Genomic DNA, 24,304 nt, shown 5'->3' with positions numbered 1-24,304 from the left:
AAGGCAGTACAACGACACTTAGCTCAGTGGCCCCAGTGTTGGAAGCAGAGAAAGCAGCAAGGGTGGCTATCAAGGTCAGCTTGAGGAGACAGTATTGTGTTAGCAGAGGCTACAAATGTAACCGGATGAATGTGGAAGTGATGTGACAGAAGCAGATTTTTCTTGTTGTAGTCACTCTGATAATGTATTTTGTTTGTTAATTTGTCTTAGATATTTTGTAATTGTCGTCCAGAGACGACTTTTCTTTTTGGGGGGGATGGTGTCAGCCAACTGGATGGTCCCGACGGTGTTTCTGTAGCCGACGGAATGATTTTCGTCGATGTTTTGTATTTTGTAGCCGACGGGTAAATAGTTTGTAGCGAACATAATGTTTGTGGCCGACGGACTCCTTCGGAAAGGTTCGGCGGATAGTATTTATATCCCGTCTGGGATCATTGTAAAGCATCTTCTATCATTAATCTTATCAAGCATAATGTATGTTTGGCATATGCGAATATAATTCTACTATTCTATTCCATTATCTGTATGCATTGATTTATTTTACCCGTACAGTAAACAAACTTACTACTACGAGACCTGATCTCAATTTTGCAGTCAGCTACATCTCACGGTTCATGACGAACCCCAAGACTGATCATTGGATTGCAGCAAAACATGTGTTACGCTATGTACATGGTACTTCAGATTATGGTCTTCTTTACACAAGGAGTACTACTACTCAGCTCAGTGGATTCACCGATTCCGATTGGGCGGGCTCAGTTGATGACAGGAAATCTACTTCTGGCTATGGGTTCAATATCAGATCTACAGCAGTTACCTAGACCAGTAAGAAGCAATAGGCACATGCACTCTCCTCTACAGAAGCAGAATATAGAGGAGTTATCAAGGCAACTTGTGAAGTAGTTTGGCTCCATCAAATGCTTTCAGATATCCATATTCCTCAAGTAGGTCCAACTTCTTTGTTTTCAAACAATCAGGGAGTACTCAAACTTGCCAAGAACCCAGTGTTTCATGAACGAACCAAACACATAGAGCTTCATTGCCATTATATCCAACAATTAATAGAAGATGGATCTATTCAGTTACTCTATGTTCCTACCTTAGAGCAACTAGCAGATATTTTCACAAAACCCCTTGGTCCTGACAAGTTTGTTAAATTCAGGGGATCTATTGGTGTAGTAAATAGATTGAGCATTAAGGGGGGGTATTAGAATAATCTTTATGTTTCTTTTTAATACTCTCTATTGTATCTTTTTAAATATTAGAATGTTTCTAATATTTAGGTGTAGTCTAGAATAGAATGTTTCTATTCTATTCGATTCTCCTTTTGTATATATAGATCGTTATGATCTCTATTTAATTAATCAAGTATTCTGCCATTTATGTCTGTAACAAGGTCTTTGCCAAGTATTTGGTACCAACTACCAAACTTAAGAATTTTAGAGGAGAACCAGCTAGCAGATATGGAAATTGTTTAGGGTAGGCTCTTCCTACTAGAGAAGCTTGATGAGTGAATAGTTCTCACCAATGAACAAGCAAGATAACGCAGGAACAATGGAAGGAGTGGCATGACAAGCACCTCCAACGAATGAACTTCCAACCTAGCAAATTAGATTTGAAATATAACAGGCATAAGAAAATCAAACTGGACAAGTTCAAGGTAAGATGGTTAGGAACCCTAAAATTATGAGAATTATCTTACAATGGAGCCATCAAATTAGAAAATTTAGAAGGTGCACTGCTAAAAGACAGCATTAAGGGCTCCAAGTTCAAGCCATAAAAGGAAGAAGAAAGGCTACTTGCAGTCAATATGGTAGATTGGACAAATAATGAAGATGAAAAGTTTTATCAGAAGGAAGTCATATTGGAAGAATAAAATATCCTCAAGAAGCCAACAGGAGCAGCCACAGCCCTAACACAACCACACCTAACAGCTTGCCTATTCAGCTCACCAGCTAGAAGGGTAAGGCTTTACAAATGCATTTGGATACTACAGGCTCCAAATTTTTGAAAATATAAATGCTGTGACAAACTTTCTACTTTATCCTCCAATTTTAAGTAAATATATGTTCTGTCAAACATTTTGTGCACATCATAAATTTCTCAGTTTTCTGAAATCATATTTGTATTCAGTAATTTGAATCATTGTAAACATTTATAATAAGCTTTCCACATTTCTTTATCCACTTGGTTTGTGATTATAAACGTATCAAATGAAATACCATACATTAATTTAATACTTTCTGAGCAATGAATGAACTGAAATATAAGAGAGAACAAGCATAATAATAATTATGACCTTTACTCTTCTTACCAAAGGGAACAAGAGCAATTTTATTCACTTTCTGAGCGGCCGTTCAATTTTTCTAATACAAAGTTTCACATCCAGTCGCAAAGTTTTCTATCCCAACGTTAAACTCAGAAATAACCATTGCAAAATTTAAATGACTTCATGGATGAGAAAACAATATTGCTTTCAGGCTTTCTCAAACAATTGTCAATATCTGGTGTAAAATAGGACTGATTATGATCACTGGAAGTATCCGATACGGATGACAGAGCACCTGGAAATAATATTAATATTGCTTATAAAAAGGTGGGTTCTCTTTTCCGAATTTGCTTGATTACTCTTGCTGGCTGTAGGTTCAATTTTGTTCCCCCAATACTTGTAGCAACCACTTTCTTTATAGCCTTTAATCATCTAGGAAGGTTTACACTTTAGGCCTTTTCAATACTAATCCATGCTATACAGAAAGATATTAGAGTCCTAATGGTATAAGGAGTCTTCAAGCTAAACTCTATGGGATTCCAAACCAGTGGCAGTGCTTATTTTTCAGCTATTGATTAATTCCAAAAAGGAAGGACGCCCAAAGTAGATTCTTCATAAAATTAGGACTCAATGCAAAAAGCTAAACCAAATCTAACTCCTTTCCACGTTTTTTTAAAACCCTTACCTTACAGAAATTGGCTGATATCAATACATATTGCAGCACACTAAAACATTTTTTGTATCTAAGAATGATTTCTGAAATTTGTCTCTAACAAGGGCATCGCTAATTTCATATAATAAATCAAATTGTGAGTTCGGAAATAAATCCACCAAGAAGCAAGATTAGTCGTCCAATCCACCAATAAATCCAAGGGTTTCCATCCTTAATCTTTTGAACTGTCAAACAAGCTCTCCAATGTCTCCTTATAAGTTATTTGCAGAGATGATAATATTTAATATATTTTGCAATTTCAATGTGACTTTTATTTAATATTTTACAAACACTTTTAATAAAAGAGACTTCAATATATGGACCAATTAATTGAAGATAGCCAACAAGGCGCATGATAGCATGTGAAAAAGCATGTAATCCATATGAATATAATTCACTTATACCCATTATTACCACAATATATTGTAAAAATAAAGATATTTTACAGTTCTCATTTAATTTGCAATTGTTGACTAGATTATTCAGTTATTTTTGTCATTACTGCCAAAAGAGAAGGAATATTTTAACAATCAACTAAATAACACATATCTCAAAATTAAAAATGAGATGTGAACAAAACCAAATTATACCTTAATTTCACTTCCCCGGAGTTGTTTCATTCTTAAGTTCTGGGACAGAATCTGGAGAAACAAGCAGAATATTGAGTACCATTTTTTCAACATAATGGTAAAAGAACCAAAATTCTAAATGAGAAGAAGTAACTAAGTGGGTTCTTAAAACAATGCCTATTTTCAGGGACAAAGACAAGATACACAGTTAATGCAAAAAGTGAAAACTTGGAAAACAAAGAACAAAAAAATATGTCAATAGGACTCAACAATGGAACCAATAACAATAACATGTGTAAACGAAAAAGGAACTCCAACCTTAAAAGAGACCAAAAACTATAAGCTACAATTAGAGGAGTGCATTAAGGTGGACAGTTCTTGTTAATTCTACTATTGCATGCTGCTACGCCTTCCCTATAATCGTTCTTAGGTCGATTGGGTGTATTTGTACTTTGTGAATACAAGAAAATATTTCTTATGGAATTCCTGATATCTTCCCTTTAGTTAGTAGTGTAACTCAAAACCTACACTTATTTGAATACTAAACAAATACAGTGCAAATTGAAACACATACCAAAAGTAGCTAGATCTATCTACTTTAATTTGTTACATATGTGGTGAATTTCAACATATACCATGCATTTTGAAATTCAAATTTAAAAAACATATTGAGTCTACAGAAATCATAGAGCCAGGTTGAATATAAATGATCATGTTTGTCTCCAATTCTGACATTTTGGAATTACTCCACACTTCTTACAAAGTTTTGTCATCATGCAAGAATGCCAACTTGCATAAAGATAGACTTTCTCTATTGTCAACCGACTGGATGGTCGACTTGGCATGATGGATACGAGGTGACGGCGGACTCAGATCTCCACCGCTTGGTGTTCTTTGAAAGGCTTGTTTGTGTATGGGTTTTCATTGTTGGAGGAGACGTTTCACCGGAAGTTTGTTGGAGTTTTGTTTCTCATGGAGTTCGTGAAGAAGATGGGTGTGAGCGTTTTTTTTAGCAAGCAAAAAAAAAAACAACGACAGATTCAAGTTGTTCAAAATGAGTGACAGATGATGCCAAAGGGAAGGGGACGCATCCGTGGTTGCCAGAAAGAGTGCAGAAATGGCAGAAAATATTAGTCGTGGGAGTCTGACCAATGGAGAAGAGTTCAAGTTGCTGCAGGCATGGACTTTCTGTGTACCAGAGGCACTTGGAGTAGGTGTTGGCTGGGATGCTGTCTTGGTGGATGCGTAGAGAGCTCGGGAGGAGCTAATCATCCAGTTGGAGGCAGTGCAGCGACACTTGGCTCAGGGTACCGTGGAATTGAAAACAGAGAAAGCAGCATAGGTGGCGATCAAGGTCAGCTTGAGGAGACAGTATTGTGTTAGTAGAGGCTACAAATGTAATGGAATGAATGTGGAAGTGATGTGACAGAAGCAGATTTTTCTTGTTGTAGTCACTCTGATGATATATTTTGTTCGTTAATTTGTCTCAGATATGTTGTAATTGTCGTCCGGAGACGACTTTTCTTTTTGGGGGGGATGGTGTCAGCCGATTGGATGGTTTCGGCGCTGTTTCTGTAGCCGACGGAATGATGTCCGACGGTGTTTCTGCATTCTGTAGCCGACGGGGTGATGTCCGGCGGTGTTTCTGTATTCTGTAGCCGACATCGTCAGTAAATAGTTTGTAGCGAATAGAATATTTGTGGCCGAAGGACTCCTTCGGGAAGGTTCGGCGGTAGTATTTATATCCCGTCTGGGATCATTGTAAAGCATCATTCATCTACTATTGCGAATATAATTCTGCTGTTCGTGTTCATTGTCTGTATGCGTTGAATTCCTTACCTGTACGGTAAACATCTATGGTCAAGGTATTGATGGCAGATCAACATTCATAATTTCAGTTACTTTCTTATATTTTGTAACTTTATAGTTACATGGAAAAGAGGTGAACTATTAATTAATTAAATTAAGTTGTCTAAACTTGAGCAGCTTTACTAACTTAATTATTTTATAGAATGACTTTCTAAGGCTTAAAATATTAAGTTAAATTAATAAGATTGCTTAGCACAAAATTAAATATCAATTTATTACCTTTAGTGGAAAAGTGTAAGAAAGGAGGAAATGAGAAAGTCATTCTGGGCTTGTGTTTATACAAACCACAATTTGAAGAGATTCAACTTGGTTCATTTTTCAACCAAGGGACAAAAATCCTTCTTGGAATAGATTTTTAAGACAAAAGCCCACTTACCTAATTGAGTGGATTCACAAAGGATTCGGGAATGTACCAAAATAGCAGTTGCAGAGATTTATCAAGGGATTTTACAAGGAAAATAGATATTTAAGAGTTGTCCAAGCAAATTATTTTATTTCATTCCAACTATGAGATTGTAACGTTCCAATTCCATAATATGCTGTCATGTCCCCAAATTTTAATGTAATAATTAAATTAAATTAATTAATTAATGGAAGCATCTCCGAAACCGTTTGGGAAATTTTCCTAAACTTTTTAGAACATCTCCGAAACTGTTCGGGAACATTAGAGTGGTATCAGAGCTGGTGATCTTGCCAGCTTGCTGGGATGATTGAGAGATTTTGGTACCTGGATCACACTATGGCCCCGAACAGCAATGGAAAGTGGTGGTTGAAGGCATTACAAAGGATTGGCAAAGAGCTCAGTGAGGGTGTTGATCTTCCATTAGATATATTGGAAGTATGTGTCAGGTGGACCAATTACCTTCAAGAGAATCCTCTTGCGGATTAAGGATGCCTTAAGTCAACCCAAGATAAAAGATTGGCAGTTGCAGCATGTCTCAACAAGGTCTTGAGAATTTTGGCTCCTAAAGCACCGTATGATAACACCATGATAGAGATATTGCAATTGATAGTTGACAGCTTTCAGAGTCTTGATGACTTCAGTAGTGACCCTTTTGGTAGGAGATCTACAATATTGGAGAATTGTGCAAATGTCAAAGTAAGTAATCTTCTCTTAGATCTTGAATTGCAAAATTTGGGCCATGATATGTTTCATCACTTCTTGGTCACCATCAAGGAAGATCATGATAGTAAGATTCCAATTGCTATGGAGAGTCTTATGATTCGTGCATTAAAGAGATGGATGAGATATCCCAACCCATCACATCTATGTTATGGGTTGTTCGTAATCTAGATTGTATCCCCTCTATAGCAGCATATAGATTGGTTAGTAATGTTTTCAAGCATTGTGAAGAAAAACTAATATCTCATTTGCTCAAGCGAGAAAAAATGGATGACAACGATAAGGGTGATGCTTTACATGAGGAGAATGAAGACATGATTATAGGGCTGCTCCAAGAGGATTTGCTAAATCTTTCTACTACACCAACATGGGGAGAACACCAAAAAAATGAAGAGGTTGCTTGCATGGATCTTGTGAAGACATGGACAGATCATGTTGTGCCCGAGGCTGTGCCTGTCACCAAGACACTATCCGTTGAGGAAGCTCTATTAGTTGTCGAAGTTGTATCGATCATAGAAGTGGTGTCTGTTGCTAATGTCCATGTCCGTCGTCGAGTTTGTGTCCGACACCGTCATGTCCATCACCAACGCCAAGTCCGTGTCCGTGTCTATCATCAATTTGGTGTCTGTCATCGTCATTGTGTCTATCACTGTCGTGTCCATCGACATGTCCATCATCGATGCCGAGTCCGTATCCATCATCAAGTTGGTACTCGTCATCATCATTGCAATCACCGTCATGTTCGTCACTGATGCCAAGTTCATGTCCATCGTCAAGTTCGTGTCTGAAACCGTCATGTACATCACCGATGCCGAGTCTGTGTCCAATGTCGTATTCATGTTCATCACTGTCATCGTCATGTCCATCACCGATGCCGAGTCCATGTTCATTGTCGAGTTTGTGTCCCACACCGTCGTGTCCATCAGCAACGCCGAGTCTATTGTCCAGTTGGTGTCTGTCATCGTCATTGTGTCTATCAACGTCGTGTCCATCACCGACGTCAAGTTTGTGTTATTGTCGAGTTCGTGTTCGTCATCATCATCATCACTGTCGTGTCTGTCACTGACACCGAGTCCATGTCCATCATCGAGTTTGTGTCTAACACTGTCATCACCAATGCCGAGTTCGTGTCCGTGTCCGTCATCATTGTTGTGTCTGTGACCGATGCCAAGTTCGTGTCTGTCGTTGTCAACGCCAAGTCCGTTGTCAAGTTCGTGTCCGTCACCGTTATCGTGTCTATCACCATCGTGTCTGTCACCAACGGGTTTGTGCCTGTTACCGTTGTGTCCATTTTTTGACGCTGAGTTCGTGTCCCTTATCGAGTTTGTATCCATCACCGTCGTGTCCATCACTAACACCAAGTCCGTGTTCGTCGTCGAGTTTGTGTCCATCACCATCATTGTGTCCTTTGTTGTCACCGTCACCATATCCATCATCATCAGTATGTCCGTTGTCACCAATGCCTTGTCCGTTGCCATGTCCGACACTGTCATCGTCATCATGTATGTCATCTTCGTTGTGTCCATTGTCGTCACTGCAGCTGTGTCTATTGCCAAGTCCATCATCATGTTCATCACTGTCGTTGTGTCTGTTAATGTCGTTTTGTCCATCACCAACGTCAAGTCTATATCCATCGTCAAGGGTGTATCCATCGCTGTAGTTGAATCCATTGACGACGTCATAGCTATCTTCGTCATCATTGTGTTTCTGTTATTGTGGCTGCATTGGTTGCAATAGCTGTGTTTGCTGCCATTGAGACATTGTTTGTTGTCGAGGCTCTATCCATCATCGAGGCTTCAACCGAGGTTCTGCGTGTCATTGAAGTTTTATCAGTAGCTAAATTTTTTTTTTCCACTGAGGTACTCCCCGTTGAGTTTTTTTCTGCCAAGGTTCCTTTTATTGAGGTACTCTTTCCTGAGGCTTCCATCATTGCGGCACCCTTCACCGAAGCTCCTATCGCCAAGGTTCTCATAGGCGAGACCCCCTTCATTGACATTCTCACCACTGAAGCTCTCTTCATCAAGGTTTCATCCGTTAGGAATATAATAGTGATCATTGTGGTTGTGTCAGTGAAAAAGCTTGTGCCAGCATCAACGTCTATGTGCATGACCATACCCAAAGAGATTTTTGAACATAATGACGTTAAAGATTTCATCAATTTATGTCAGTGGGATCCTAGTGAAGGCTACGACAATGTTTATATCAGAGTGGCGCAACAGATGCTTAATGATAGTGTGGTGCAAGGGAGGTTTGATAACAATTCACTCATTTCGCCCATGTGTTTGATTTGGGACCTTGGAGCTATTGATGTTTCGTCAGATGACGAATTGTTTGAGGGAAAGCAATCTTTGGGCAGCGAGGATTTGTCATGTCCCCAAATTTTAATGTAATAAATAAATTTAATTAATTAATTAACTAGTCCCAAAATTTAAATAATATAAGGACCTTTAATTAGTTACTTTAATTAATTAAGATGGGGCCCAAGTTAATATTTTTATTTGTGGTTCTGATTGATTTAATATATCTCAGACCCATTTTTATTTTGTTTCCATAGTTTGTGTCGTCATCGGCTATCTTTGTACACCCTTGGAAAGTTTTCTGACGGGTATTTAAGCACGGCTTGTAGGTAGTCTTTGGGTATGCAATTTGGATTATTTCTTGTATTGTGAATTCCAATTGGGATTCTTTGTTGTTCGCCATTTCAGAAATGAAAGATCTTCCCTACTTGGCTCTTCCAGTTTCAGTGGGATTCAACCCTCACCCTATTTTGTCGCCTGTAGCACATCACTCGGATCTGGCAAGTCAGAGCACTATTATCTTGCAAATTGATGAAGTCATGATTATCAAATTCTCTTGTGTTGAATGAATAAGGTATTTCATAAGCATTCTGTGTTTTTCTTCCCTTGCATTTTCTTGTCCCATCTATTATTTGCAAGTTCCGTATTACATCTCGTGTGACATTCACCCTCCTCCTGTGTGGTATCCATTGATTGTACGATCCTCTTCAACCCAACCGTACGGCCTCCTTGTACGGCTTCCCACACCCCTTGTATCCACCATACAGCAACAAAACTTCTACCATACACCTATCTTGTCTGCACCGTACAGCCACCCTGTTTCCACTGTACAGCCACCTTGCTACCACCGTACAGCTTGTGATTGTCCACCGTACGACCACTTTATCTTCCACTGTACGGCCTCCAACATCGTCCGTACTCCCCTCCATAACCAACATTACCATATGGCCCCGGTTCTAGTGTATCCGTACTTCATTATTACAGACAACAGAAATTAGGAACCTTCTACTTGTTTGTCACATCTCACAGAGGTCAGGAACATTACAGTGGTATCAGAGCAGAAATCATCGAGAGCATATCCGAAACTGTTTGAGAAAGTGGCTGCGCAACACGAGCAGTGGACGTACAACACGGGCAACTAACCTAGCATGCAGTAGCCGTACAACATGGGCAACTAAGGCCGCACAGCTCGGGAGCATCTCCGAAACTGTTCGAGAAAGTGGTCACGCAGCACGGGCAGCAGCCGCGTAGCACGTGCAATTGACACTGTGCAACATGCGTCGTCGCCGCACAACACGGGCAATTGAGGCCGAAACTATTTGGGAAAGTGGCCATGCAGATTGAGCAGTAGTCGCGTAGCACAAGCAATTGAGGCCACACAGCACGCGCTGTGACTGTGCAGTAGGGGAGCATCTCCGAAACCATTCAGGAATTTTTTCGAAACTTTTGGGAACATCTACAAAACCGTTTGGGAACATTATAGTGGTATGAGAGCTGGTGATCATGCCAGCCTACTGGGATGATTGAGAAATTTTGGTACTTGGATCACACTGTGGCCCTGAACGGCGATGGAGATTGTTGGTTGAAGGCACTACAAAGGATTGGCAAAGAGCTTAGTGAGGGTGCTGATCTTCCATTAGATATATTGGAAGTATGTTTGTATCAAGTGGACCAATTACCTTCAAGATTTATATAGAGAATCCTCTCGCCGATTAAGGATGCCTTAAGTCAACCCAGGCTTTTGAGACACCATGACAAGGATAAAAGATTGGCAGTTGCAGCATGTCTCAGCGAGGTCTTGAGAATTTCGGCTCCTAAAGCACCGTATGATGATAACACCATGATAAAGATATTGTAATTGATAGTTGACAGCTTTCAGAGTCTTGATGACTTCAGTAGTGATCCTTTTGGTAGGAGATCTACAATATTGGAGAATTGTGCAAATGTCAAAGTAATCTTCTCTTAGATCTCGAATTGCAAAATTTGGTCCATCATATGTTTCATCACTTCTGGGTCACCATCAAGGAAGATCATGATAGTTAGATTCCAATTGCTATGGAGAGTCTTATGATTTCATGCATTAAAGAGACGGATGAGATATCCCAACCCATCACATCTATGTTATGGGTTGTTCGTAATCTAAATTTCATCCCCTCTATAGCAGCATATAGATTGGTCAGTAATTTTTTCAAGCATTGTGAAGAAAAACTAATATCTCATTCGCACAAGTGGGAGAAAATGGATGACAATGATAAGGGTGATGCTTTACATGAGGAGAATGAAGACATGATGACAGGGCTGCTCCAGGAGGATTTGCTAAATCTTTCTACTACACCAACATGGGGAGAACACCAAAAAAATGAAGAGGTTGCTTGAATGGATCTTGTGAAGACATGGATAGATCATGTTGTGCCCGAGGTTGTGCCTGTCACCAATGCACTATCCGTTGAGGAAGCGCTCTCAGTTGCTGAAGTTGTGTCCATCATAGAAGCGGTGTTTGTTGCTAAGGTCCATGTCTATCGTCGAGTTTGTGTCTGATACCGTCATGTCCATCACCAAAGCCGAGTCCATGTCCGTGTCCGTCGTCAAGTTGGTGTCTGTCCTCATCGTTATGTCTATCACCGTCATGTCCATCACCGACATTTCCATCATCGACGCCAAGTCCATGTCCATCGTCAAGTTGGTATTCGTCATTGTCGTTGTGTCTATCATCGTCATTGCCATCACCATCATGTCTATCACCGATGCCAAGTTCGTGTCTGTCGCCGAGTTCGTGTCCAACACCATCATGTCCATCACCAATGTCGAGTCTGTGTCCGATGTCGAATTCATGTTCGTCACTGTCATCATCACCGTTGTGTCAATCACCGACGCCCAGTTCATGTCCGTCATCGAGTTTGTGTCCCACACCATTGTGTCTGATGGAGCCTTAATTTTTGGCTTCTATTTTTAGCAATCTCAAATCATTAATCATAAAATTGAAGATATGTTACAATATGCCGAAATCAAATTGAAAGTCTTGTAAAAAGTGTCTACCTTCAGAAGATATCATGCACTTGGAGCAAATCCATCACACTTAGCAATATCTAGCAAAGATGGATATTTAGAAATGATACAGGAGTTGCTGAAAGTGGATTCTTATGCCTATTATATGAAGGGAATGACACCTATTCATGTTGCAAAAAGAAAAGGCATCCTTACAGACTTAAGGAAGTACTAAATTTCAGACCAGATTGTATTAGACTGGGTGATCAAAAGCATAAAATGAACATTCTGTACTTGGTCATGCATTGAATCTCAATTTTAAGGCAGTCAATAAGGCATGTCACACTGTGTTGGATATAACACAGATTAAAAAGGGCTACTCATTTGCACAACTCTCCGTCTGGAAAGCACTAAGAGAAAGAGCAATTGTTGATACAAATCTAAAGAGAGACTATGTTCATGTGATCTAAAGAGTAATGATCTTAAACTGTGCTGCAAGTTCGACAGGTATTTGAGGCTGCTAAGGACTGCAGAAAGCACGTGATGGAACAGTACACATGCCTTGAGTTGCTTTGATGGCAGAGAGGCATACAACCAAAAATGTGCCTTTTCAAACTTTAAGGCCAGGGAATATAAATATATTTTTATTTTTTCTTTGATTCAGATAAGTCATTTTTCTGAAATCTGCATACAATGATTGTATGAGACAAAACTTCCAAACATGGTTAATGATGATACAAAGAAATGATTAGCAAATCATTATAATAGTCTGCATAGATATCACAAAATGGTTAACTGCTTGAAGTAACCTTGCTATTCAAAATAGCCATCACATAAATTTTGGTTTCCACAGTTTCGTTCATGTATGACATGGACTTTGAGGTGAAGATTATTAACGTTTCACTTTCAGTGATGAATCCAAAGAAATCTTGAACAGACATGATATGTCTTTCAAGATGTCAAAAGCCTTGTACTGTATTTGTAAAAGGAGATATTCGATTGAACAAATCTTACACAGCCTTTTTTACCAAGTAAAGATAAATAGATATTTTGTGGATTGAGGGACAGTTCTCTTTTGGACCAGAGGAAACTAGAAGGACTCCTTGATTATTATCCATCCACCATCAATTTAAGTCTTATGTGATTATTAATGTCTGATGCATTTTTTATGTTTCTGCAGGTTCTAAAGAGGAAAACGGGAGACTAGATATGCAATAAGAGCATAGTGATTAACAGATAGATCCAAGCATCCAGGTTTCTACGCATTCCACTTTAGAAATTTTATTTTCTTGGCTGGAGTTCGAGGAATGTACAGGCCCGAATGAGGGTTTGCAGCATTGGAACTCCCAGCATATGTTTTAAAGTGTCTGGAATTACACGTTGGAAGGAAGTTTCAAACCAAAGATACCGATCTGGAGTGTGGAGTCACCAAGCGTGAAGGATGAACCGCTGGAGGGCATTGTGTCTCGGGATGTGCAGAGTAAATTATACGCAGCTTATTAGGTGCTACAATGGTATACGAAGGAAAGAGGACTCTTGCGACTGGTAGAAGGAGGCCATTCAGCGTATGAAGGATTGCGCAAGAGATAATAATTAAGAGAAGATGAAATAAACGACGCCCAGGAAATATAAAAGAAAATAGTCTAAAGTGCCCATTATATTTGGGTTTAAATAAAATTATATATTGGTTAGTTTTTTGTTTTGAAAGGGTGTGTTGTTTTGGAAGGATTACACACCTTTTCATCAGATATAAATAGATGTAAAATCAAATTCAAGGAAGAGACTTAGGAAACAATATTCATATTCATATTTTTAATTTTTACCTATTGTATACTCTATGATATATTTTATTCTTTCAATGGCAAAGAGATGAATTTTGATCTAAGTCTGTGGATGGTGGATTAGTGAGCAAATTTTAGTCATGTCCCCACTCTAGCTCAGTCTAGCAAAGACATGTGAGTCAGCTTATTAATGGGGTCTTGTAGGCTGACAGGGTTGGATAGAGACCCAGTATGGTTATTTTAGTGTTGAAGACTTGGTGTTCTGGCGGTTATTGATCAGTTGGGAGACGTTCCTTGTTTTTAGGAGACAGTTCCTATATTTATGGGGTTTATTCCTACTTTTTAGGAGGTATGATCATGCACAGGATTGGGTTTCCATGAGTTTTCTCTTTGGGTTCAGTTTCAGAGGGATAGAGCTTGTTTCCTAAAATTTAGGAGCATCCCTAGATTTTAGGGTGAGACTGCCAGTGGATCCTTGATTTTCGACTTCAATCACAGACAAGTGACAGGATGATTTTATGGTTTGTGATGTCAGTTGGGCATTTTGTAGCTATTTGGGTTATATTTTTAATATTTCCTAAGTTAGCGTTTAATAATTAAATAAGGCTAAGTTAATAGCCAGTTTGGAGTAATAAGCGGAATTTTGACCTCATTTGGATGCGTACCCCTTGGTGTGATAGCTCGTTGGAAAGGTCTTGAACTTTTCTAAATCTTTCTCTTTGGTCTTAGGGTGATTCAGTGAACAGATTTATGTCTATGGAGAAAAAGGGTCATTTTTAGTAACATTGCCACTTTAAAATAAGACTTAAATCACTTTTGTAACCCAACGCCTTTTGGAGTCACTTTAGGGTTCGATTTGCTTTGGAAGGGGTTATAAGGAGATGGAGGCACCATTCCTCATTCATATTATGCATTTTAAACTTGTTTACAAATTTGCTCTACTTGGGCGATTTTATTCTGGGACGCAAACCCCAGGGTATTTACTGGCTGGGACGTAACCCTCAGCAGTATTTGGTCTTGGAATTTTCAGTGGTATCAGCTATTATCAGGGAAGGAGGATGTCATTTCAGCTTGGGTCTGCAGTATTGTTTAGCTAGGCACGATTATTGGTACATGGGAAAGTGAGCCTTGCAGCAGTAGCCGCCATTTGCAGCACTTTGAAATATAGAGAGTCGGATAATCAGCAGTAGACGTTTGCATGTTCACAGTCCTTTTCCATCAGCCAGTTTGGCGTCATTGTTAGGGAAAATGTACTGGATCCTTTATTTGGCTCTATAATTTAGAGATCTGCCTGGTACGATTTGTATCAATTCTGATTTTGCTGCATATTGTTATTTATTTTCAGACTCTTTTCATATCATTTGCTCCTTCTCATTTCTATGTTGACTAATCATCAAAAATGCAAAAACAAACAAACTCTTCTGCATTTCCGTCTAGTTCTGCAAGAAAACTTTAATAAACAGGAAAAAGAAAATTAAAAAGAAAAAATATAATAAAGCTACAGCAGATTAGCAGCAGAGATCCATCAGGGATCTTTCAATTTTTATGCAGTCCGGATAGATTTACAGTATATGGATCATCCGTAGGGAGTGTCTCTACGTGTAATTTTTATTTCCGACACAATCTGTAAGCGTATTTATTTTTATTTTCATTGGAGTTTAAATTATTATTAAGTTGTGTCCTTTGTAAATATGTTTTATTTATGTTCTATAAATATTTTAATATTCGGATAAGTGGACTAGGTCATTATTGCATTTTAAATTAGATAAACATAAATATTGTGAAATATTTTATTGTTTCTGTATTTATGTCTAATTTGTCTCCGCAGGAGTTAAAGTGCATTTTAGACTAGCTTAAATTGCGATTATATAATTGATCTGTCACGTCAAAATTATTAAAATTGTTTATAGTTAAATATATTAAACTTTATAAAGTTGTACGTCTCAACTTATAATATTGACTCTGATTGCCCATTTAATTAAGCACTAGTCTTTTACTCTTGATTCATAATCCATATGCTAGCAAATGTCTCATTTCTTTCCATTGATGAATTAATAATTTAATATATTCATTTGTTGCAATCATCTGTAATAATCACTTTTATTTTAAAAGGCATTCATATAATTATTTACTTTTATTCTCATAAAACACAAGTTTAAAGCTTTCTATAATTCTTTCCATTTTGAAAGCTTTCATCGCATTCGCATTCTAATTGATCTATTTTAAGTGTCTTGGATCTAAGTATTTCATCCAGGATCAAGTACACCCGCCTCAGTCTTGCAGAGCTAGAAGCGCAGGGGATTTAGATCGCATTGATCAATCCCGTCAAATTGGCCTTGACCAATTGGATATCCCAACATCGAGCGAGCAAGGCTTGTAGGAATCCAATCTGTGGTTTTGGGAACCAACAGATTGGCGACTCTATTGGGGAGAGTTGCAGAATAAACTCTAAGAGTTTCTGATTGCAAATTAGTAAGAGTTAAATATTATTTAATTTGTTAAAACACTTTGATATATTTGAAATTCTGGATTAATAAGTTTTTTTACATTTAATATTATATATTTTAATTTCCTTGAAGATTTCGATCTCGTAATCATTTTATAAATCTAATTGGTTTGTGGAGATTGTATCTTGTAGAGCATTGTATGTCTTCTATAATCTTTGACACAGGTGAGATATACTCTGCCGAGAGGAAGAACTCAAATTCTTGAAAATTATTCATTTCCTCCATTTCGAGGTGGCGACTCTATTGCATTTTGATTGGTACTTCAACAAAGCAAGTGCCTGAATCAGTAGTGACTCTGCTGAGGGAGAAGACTCAAAAAGAAGTGCAAACATTTATTTTTAAATGCATCGATCATTTGAAAGAAAGCCTTTTATTTCAAATGGCATCAGGCCATTGGATTTCAGCAAGTTTGATTATGAACCTAGCAAGTTATCTCCAAAGTTTTCACAACTAGTACCAAAGTTCCATGGAGAATGGGATGAATTGGCAATTCAACATTTGGATGCATTCTACACATTTATAGAAGATTGTGAGATTTGTTTGAAAGATCAGGTAATGAAGTTGTTTGCCAAGACTTTGAAGGACAACGCAAGACAGGCATATGAATCATTACCCACACAATGCATCTCATCTTGGAAAGAATTTGAAGGATGGTTCCTATCTGAATTTGATGATGCAAGCCATGAAGAAGAGATGTGTTATGAACAATATGAAGATCAGAGTTGCAACATGGAGAAGGATCCTAACATATCTCTACTTGACACCTTTTTCAATGTAAAAAGATATGAGGGCGAGACTTCAGCACATCTATTTTTTGAGGATGATGAACGCATACCATGATATTCCATTAAACATCAAACCTCCTTGCATGGAATTCCTAAACAAAATTGTCAAGTTGAGAATCTCACCACAGGACCCTGATGTAAGGCTTCTTCTTTAGGTATGGGATCAAGCTATTAAAGATGAAGCAAAAGATACCAAAGTAAAGCAAGAACATAATGATGTTTCAGATTCAAATGTAGAGGAAATTGAAGAAGAATTCGATCATGATGAGACTGGTAAGGAATTAGATTGTAAAGAAAATAGAAATGATGAAGAAGACTCTCTTAGTGTGGATGAGATTTCGATCTTGTTAGATATGGAATATCAAAAGTATGTTGAAAAGGGTGGTAAAAAATTTCTTCCAATGCACAAAGAAAATCAGATCAAGGAGAAACAAATTGATGTGTCCTATGAAAGATTCAGTGAACAAGAAAATTCATTTATCCCATCAAATCCACATTATTTTTATGAGAAGGAAACCAACGAACTACAAGAAGCATATAGTTCTCAAAAGGATGACATGTTTGTTTAAGATGAGTATTGTAGTCCAAGTATAGAGAAAGATATGTTTAGATACAATTTCAAATAATCTTATGATCCTATGCATGATGAACTAGCAGAGGGGAATGAAGAATACAGCCCTTATACATTTCTAGATTTTGAGGATAGTGTGAATATGCATGAAGAAGAAGAAGAGGCATCCAAGGACTTCAACATCACTTCAGATCTTTTATTCAATGAAACAATAGAGAATCTGGACATAGTATCTTGTGAAGATGAAGATGAACAACATGAGAAAATGTCGGATGAAGGATATCATGGAAATATACTTGAGCATTCTATATTTTTGAGTCCATTGTTGGAGGAACAAATATCTCAGCACTATGATGAAAATAATAAAGATATCATGCTTAATGATAATGCTGAAGTCGATAAGATGTGTGGTATGTATTCACAAGGCAAGAACCTTTTTCGTTCATCCTATGAGCCCAAATTATATCAGATATGTGAGGATGATATGAGATCAAACAAGCGCAAAGAGGAGAATATGTTGAACCTGAAACACAGTTCTGAAAGTTTTTCAAGTGTCATATCCACTCAAAGTCTTGATCAAGGAAAACCCGTATTTCCTGAAAGTGCACTATTTTTAAAATCTTTTTGTGAAGAAAGTCAGCATTTGGAGTTTAAATATCAAGCAAATTGTGTGCTAGGAGATGTCCGAGCAGAGAAAACTAATCTAAATATTTGTGTGAGTGATCAAATGCATGACTACAAGTACTTTCTATCCAGCAGCGACCACAATATAACTAATCATTTACCAAAGGTTAAAGATTGTGCTGATAAAGCTGAATCAAAAAATCTTATTCATATGGATGGTGTGTTTGATACAGATATGAAGTATGAGCAGCCTAACGAGGTAAGTGTCCTTGAGGACCCTATGGTAATATTTGTTAATAATATGCTTAGGGAGATGTTTTTTAGTTTTTATCGTCTTTCTTTTGAAAAATTTTCTTCCACATATATTAATCGGATCAATGAAATAAGAGATCACATGTTTGGATTTGAAGATGATGAAGTTTATTTCTTTTCAAGTGATCCTATTGGTAAGACAAATATTAATTCTAATCTTGAACAAGAAAAGCACGTCATGTAATGATTGTTTTATATGTACTAACGGATAAAATTCTACTAATGAGCGATATGATATCATATTCAGGAAGTTCAAAGTGTTAAAAGATCAGAATAAGGTGTTCGATAGAGGAAAGAAGTTATGTTCACTTTTTGGGGGGCCTGGGGTCACCCAATTTCATGTGCATCATGCTAAGCATGGGTGCACGGTCTACTCCTCCAGAGATAGCTGGAATCTCATTATGCCCACAAAGGGCATATGTCCCCGGCAAGAGCCACTGATGGAGCCTTAATTTTTGGCTTCTATTTTTAGCAATCTCAAGTCTTTAATCATAAAATTGATGATATTTTACAATATGCCGAAATCAGAATGAAAGTATTGTAAAAAGTGTCTACCTTCAGAGGATATCATGCACTTGGAGCAAATCCATTACACTTAGCAATATCTAGCAAAGATGGACATTTAGAAATGATACAGGAGTTGCTGAAAGTGGATTCTTATGCCTATTGTATGAAGGGAATGACACCTATTCATGTTGCAAAAAGAAAAGGCATCCTTACAGACTTAAGGAAGTACTAAATTTCAGACCAAATTGTATTCAGACCAGATTGTATTAGACTAGGTGATCAAAAGCATAAAAATAACATTCTGTACTTGGTCATGCATTGAATCTCAATTTTAAGGCAGTCAATAAGGCATGTCACACTGTGTTGGATATAACACAGATTTAAAAGGGCTACTCATTTGCACAACTCTCCGTTTGGAAAGCACTGAGAGAAAGAGCAATCATTGATACAAATCTGAAGAGAAACTATGTTCATGTGATCTAAAGAGTAATGATCTTGAACTGTGCTGCAGGTTCGACAGGTATTTGAGGCTGCTAAGGACTGCAGAAAGCATGTGATGGAACAATACACGTGCCTCGAGTTGTTTTGATGGCAGAGAGGCATACAACCAAAAATGTGCCTTTTCAAACTTTAAGGCCAGGAAATATAAATATATTTTTATTTTTTCTTTGATTCAGATAAATCATTTTTCTGAAATTTGCATACAATGATTGTATGAGACAGAACTTCCAAACATGGTTAACGATGATACAAAGAAATGATTAGCAAATGGTTAACTGCTTGAAGTAACCTTGTATTCAAAATAGCCATCACATAAATTTTGGTTTCCACAATTTTGTTCATGTATGACATGGACTTTGAGTTGAAGATTACTAACGTTTCACTTTCAGCGATGAATCCAAAGAAATCTTGAACAGACATGATATGTCTTTCAAGATGTTAAAAGCCTTGTACGGTATTTGTGAAAGGAGATCTTCGATTGAACAAATCTTACACAGCCTTTTTTACCAAGTAAAGACAAATGGACATTCTGTGGATTGAGGGACAGTTTTCTTTTGGACCAGAGGAAACTAGAAGGAATCCTCGATTATTATCCATCCACCATCAATTTAAGTCTTATGTGATTATTAATGTCTGATGCATTTTTAATATTGCTGCAGGTTCTAAAGAGGAAAACGGGAGACTAGATATGCGATAAGAGCACAGTGATTAACGGATAGATCCAAGCGTCCAGGTTTCTACGCATTCCACTGTAGAAATTTTATTTTCTTGGCTGGAGTTCGAGGACAGTACAGGCCCGATTGAGGGTTTGCACCGTTGGAACTCCTAGCATATGTTTTAAAGTGTCTGGAATTACACTTTGGAAGGAAGTTTCAAACCAAAGATACCAGAGGAGAAGCCCATGCAGATCTGAAGTGTGGAGTCTCAGGGTGTGCAGAGTAAATTATACGCAGCTTATTAGGTGCTACAATGGTATACGAAGGAAAGGGGGGACTCTTGCAACTGGTAGAAGAAGGCCATTCAGTGTATGAAGGATTGCGGAGGAGATAATAATTAAGAGAAGATGAAATAAATGATGCCCAGGAAATATAAAAGAAAATAGTCTAGAGTGTCGATTATATTTGGGTTTAAATAAAATTATATATTGGTTAGTTTTTTGTTTCGAAAGGGTGTGTTGTTTTGGAAGGATTACACACCTTTTCATCGGATATAAATAGATGTAAAATCAAATTCAAGGGAGAGACTTAGGAAACAATATTCATATTCATATTTTTAATTTTTAACTATTGTATACTTTATGATATATTTTATTCTTTCAATGGTAAAAAGATGAATTTTTGAACTAAGTCTGTGGACGGTGGATTAGTGAGCAAATTTTTATGCGGTCCGGATACATTTGCAGTAGATGGATCATTTGTAGGGAGTGTCTCTACGTGTAATTTTTATTTCCAACACAATCTGTAAGCGTATTTATTTTTATTGTCATTGGAGTTTAAATTATTATTAAGTTGTGTCCTTTGTAAATGTTTTTTATTTATGTTCTATAAATATTTTAATATTCGGATAAGTGGACTGGGTCATTATTGCATTTTAAATTAGATAAACATAAACATTGTGAAATATTTTATTGTTTCCGTATTTATGTCTAATTTGTCTCTGCAGGAGTTAAAGTGCATTTTAGACTAGTTTAAATTGCAATTATATAATTGATCCGTCACGCCAGAATTATTAAAATTGTTTATAGTTAAATATATTAAACTTTATAAAGTTGTACGTCTCAACTTATAATATTGACTCTGATTGCCCATTTAATTAAGCACTAGTCTTTTACTCTTGATTCATAATCCATATGTTGGCAAATGTCTCATTTCTTTCCATTGAAGAATTAATATATTCATTTGTTGCAATCATCTGTAATAATCACTTTTATTTTAAAAGGCATTCATATAATTATGTACTTTTATTCTCATAAAATGCAAGTTTAAAGCTTTCTATAATTCTTTCCATTTTGAAAGCTTTCATCGCATTCACGTTCTAATTGATCTATTTTAAGTGTCTTGGATCTAAGTGTTTCATCCAAGATTAGGTACACCTGCCTCGGTCTTGCAGAGCCGGAAGCGCAGGGGATTTAGATCGCATCAATCAATCCCGTCAAGTTGGCCTTAACCAGTTGGATATCCCAGCATCGAGTAGGCAAGTTTCGTAGGAATCCAATCTGCAGTTTTGGGAACCAACAGTGTCCATCAGCAATGCCGAGTCCATTGTCAAGTTGGTGTCAATCATCGTCGTTTTGTCTGTCACTGTCGTGTCCATCACCAATGTTGAGTCTGTGTCCGTCGAGTTCGTGTTCGTCAACATTGTCATCACCATCATGTCTGTCACAGACACCAAGTCCATGTCCATTGTCGAGTTTGTGTCTGACACTGTCATCACCGACGCCAAGTCCATGTCCGTCTCCGTCTCCGTCGTCAAGTTGGTGTCCGTCATCATTATTATGTCTGTCACCGTCGTGTCCATCATTGTCATGTTTGTCACCGATGCCAATTTGATGTCTATCGTCACCGACGTTAAGTCCGTCGTCGTGTTCATGTTCGTCACCGACGAGTTCATGCCTGTTACCGTTGTGTCCATTACCGACGCCGAGTTCGTGTCCCTTGTCGAGTTTGTATTCGTCACCATTGTGTCCATCACCGACATTGAGTTCATGTTCGTCATCAAGTTCGTGTCCATCACTGTCATTCTGTCCTTTGTTGTCACCGTCACCATATCCATCATCATTACTGTGTCCGTTGTCATCACTGTTACCTTATCTGTTGCCATGTCCGACACCACCGTCGTCGTCATGTATGTCATCTTCATTGTGTCCATTGTCATCATTGTAGCTTTGTCTATTGCCAAGTCCATCATCATGTTCGTCACAGTTGTTGCGTCTGTCAACGTCGTTGTGTCCGTCACCAACGTCAAGTCTGTATCCGTCGTCAAGGGTGTATTCATTGCTGTAGTTGTATCCATCGATGATGTCATGGCTATCTCCGTCATCATTGTGTGTCCGTCATTGTGGCTGCATTGGTTGCAATAGATGCCTTTGCCCCCATTAAGACATTGTTCGTTGTCGAGGCTCTATCCATCATCGAGGCTTCAACCGAATTTCTGCGTGTCATTGAGGTTTCATTAGCAGCTAAAATTTTGTTTGCCACTGAGGTACTCTCCGTTGATGTTGTTTTTGCCAAGGTTCCCTTTATTGAGGTACTCTTTGTTGAGGCTTCCATCATCATGGCACCATTCACCGAAGCTCCTATCGCCAAGGTTCTCACAGTTGAGACCCCCTTCATTGACATTCTCACCACTGAAGCTCTCTTCGTCAAGGTTTCATCCATCGGGAATATAATAGTGATTGTTGTGGTTGTGTCAGTAAGTAAGTTTGTGCTAGCATCAGCGTCTGTGTGCATGACCATACCCAAAGAGATTTTTGAACATAATGATGTGAAAGATTTCATCAATTTGTGTCAGTTGGATCCTGGTGAAGGCTACGACAATGTTTATATCAAAGTGGCACAACAAATGCTTAATGATAGTGCGGTGCAAGGGAGGTTTGATAACAATTCACTCATTTCGCCCATGTGTTTGATTTGGGACCCTAGAGCTATTGATGTTTCATCAGATGACGGATTGCTTGAGGGCAAGCAATCTTTGGGCAACAAGGATTTGTCATGTCCCCAAATTTTAATGTAATAACTAAATTTAATTAATTAATTAATTGGTCCCAAAATTTAAATAATATAAGGACCTGTAATTAGTTAGTTTAATTAAATAAGATGTGGCCCAAGTTAATATTTGTATTTGTGATTTCGATTGATTTAATATATTTCGGACCCATTTTTATTTTGTTTCCCTAGTTTGTGTCGCCGTCGGCTATCTTTGTACACCCTCGGAATGTTTCCCAACGGGTATTTAAGCATGGCTTGCAGGTAGTCTTTGGGTATGCAATTTGGATTATTTCTTGTACTATGAATTCCAATTGGGATTCTCTATTGTTCACCATATCGGAAGTGAAAGATCTTCCCTATTTGGCTCTTTTGGTTTCGGTGGGATTCAACCCTCACACTATTCCGTCGCTTGTAGCACTTCGCTCGGATCTAGCAAATTGGAGCACTATTATCTTGCGAATTGATGAAATCATGATTATCAAATTCTCTTGTGTTGAATGAATAAGGTATTTCATAAGCATTCTGTGTTTTTATTCCCTTGCATTTTGTTGTCCCATCTATTATTTGCAAGTTCCATATTACATCCCGTGTGATATTCACCCTCCTCCTGTGCAGTATCCATTGATCATATGACCCTCTTCAACCCAACCGTACAGCCTCCTTGTATAACTTCCCACACCCCTTGTATCCACCGTACAGCCACATAACTTCTACCATATGGCTATCTTGTATGCACCATATGGCCACCTTGTTGCCATCGGCTACTTTATCTTCCACCATACGGCCTCCAACATTGTCTATACTCCCCTCCATAACCAACATTACCGGACAACCCCAGTTCTAGTGCATCCGTACTTCACTATTACACACACAATAGAAATCAGGAACCTTCTACTTGTTTGTCACATCCCACAGAGGTCAGGAACATTACAATGGTATCAAAGTAGAAATCATCGGGAGCATCTTCGAAACCATTTGAGAAAGTGACCGCACAGCACGGGCAACTAACGGCGCATGTAGTAGCCGCACAGCACGGGCAACTGATGTCGTGCAACACGTGTAGTGGCTGCGCAGCACGGGCAATTGAGGCCACATAACACGGGCTGAGGTCGTGCAGCACAGGAGCATCTTCGAAATCGTTTGAGAAAGTGGCCGCGCAGAACGGGCAGTAGCCACGCAGCACAA

General features: G+C 38.2%; 1 protein-coding gene across 2 annotated transcripts in view; it reads right to left on the bottom strand.

The window, feature by feature from the left end:
• Nucleotides 1-24,304, bottom strand: part of LOC149570358 (acyl-CoA) — a 428,133-nt gene that overhangs the window by 135,628 nt on the left and 268,201 nt on the right. For both annotated transcript variants that reach the window (XM_089823003.1, XM_089823004.1), the window contains exon 8: nt 3,572-3,622. In XM_089823003.1, the coding sequence (XP_089679129.1) occupies nt 3,572-3,622 (51 nt within the window). The remainder of the gene's footprint in view (nt 1-3,571; nt 3,623-24,304) is intronic.

This window comes from Cupressus sempervirens, chromosome 3, assembly GCF_028749045.1.
Source record: "Cupressus sempervirens isolate cs-2001-9-10 chromosome 3, ASM2874904v1, whole genome shotgun sequence".
Lineage (NCBI taxonomy): Eukaryota > Viridiplantae > Streptophyta > Pinopsida > Cupressales > Cupressaceae > Cupressus > Cupressus sempervirens.
The sequence above is the reverse complement of the archived record's forward strand: the minus strand, read 5'-3'. Positions and strand labels throughout refer to the sequence as shown.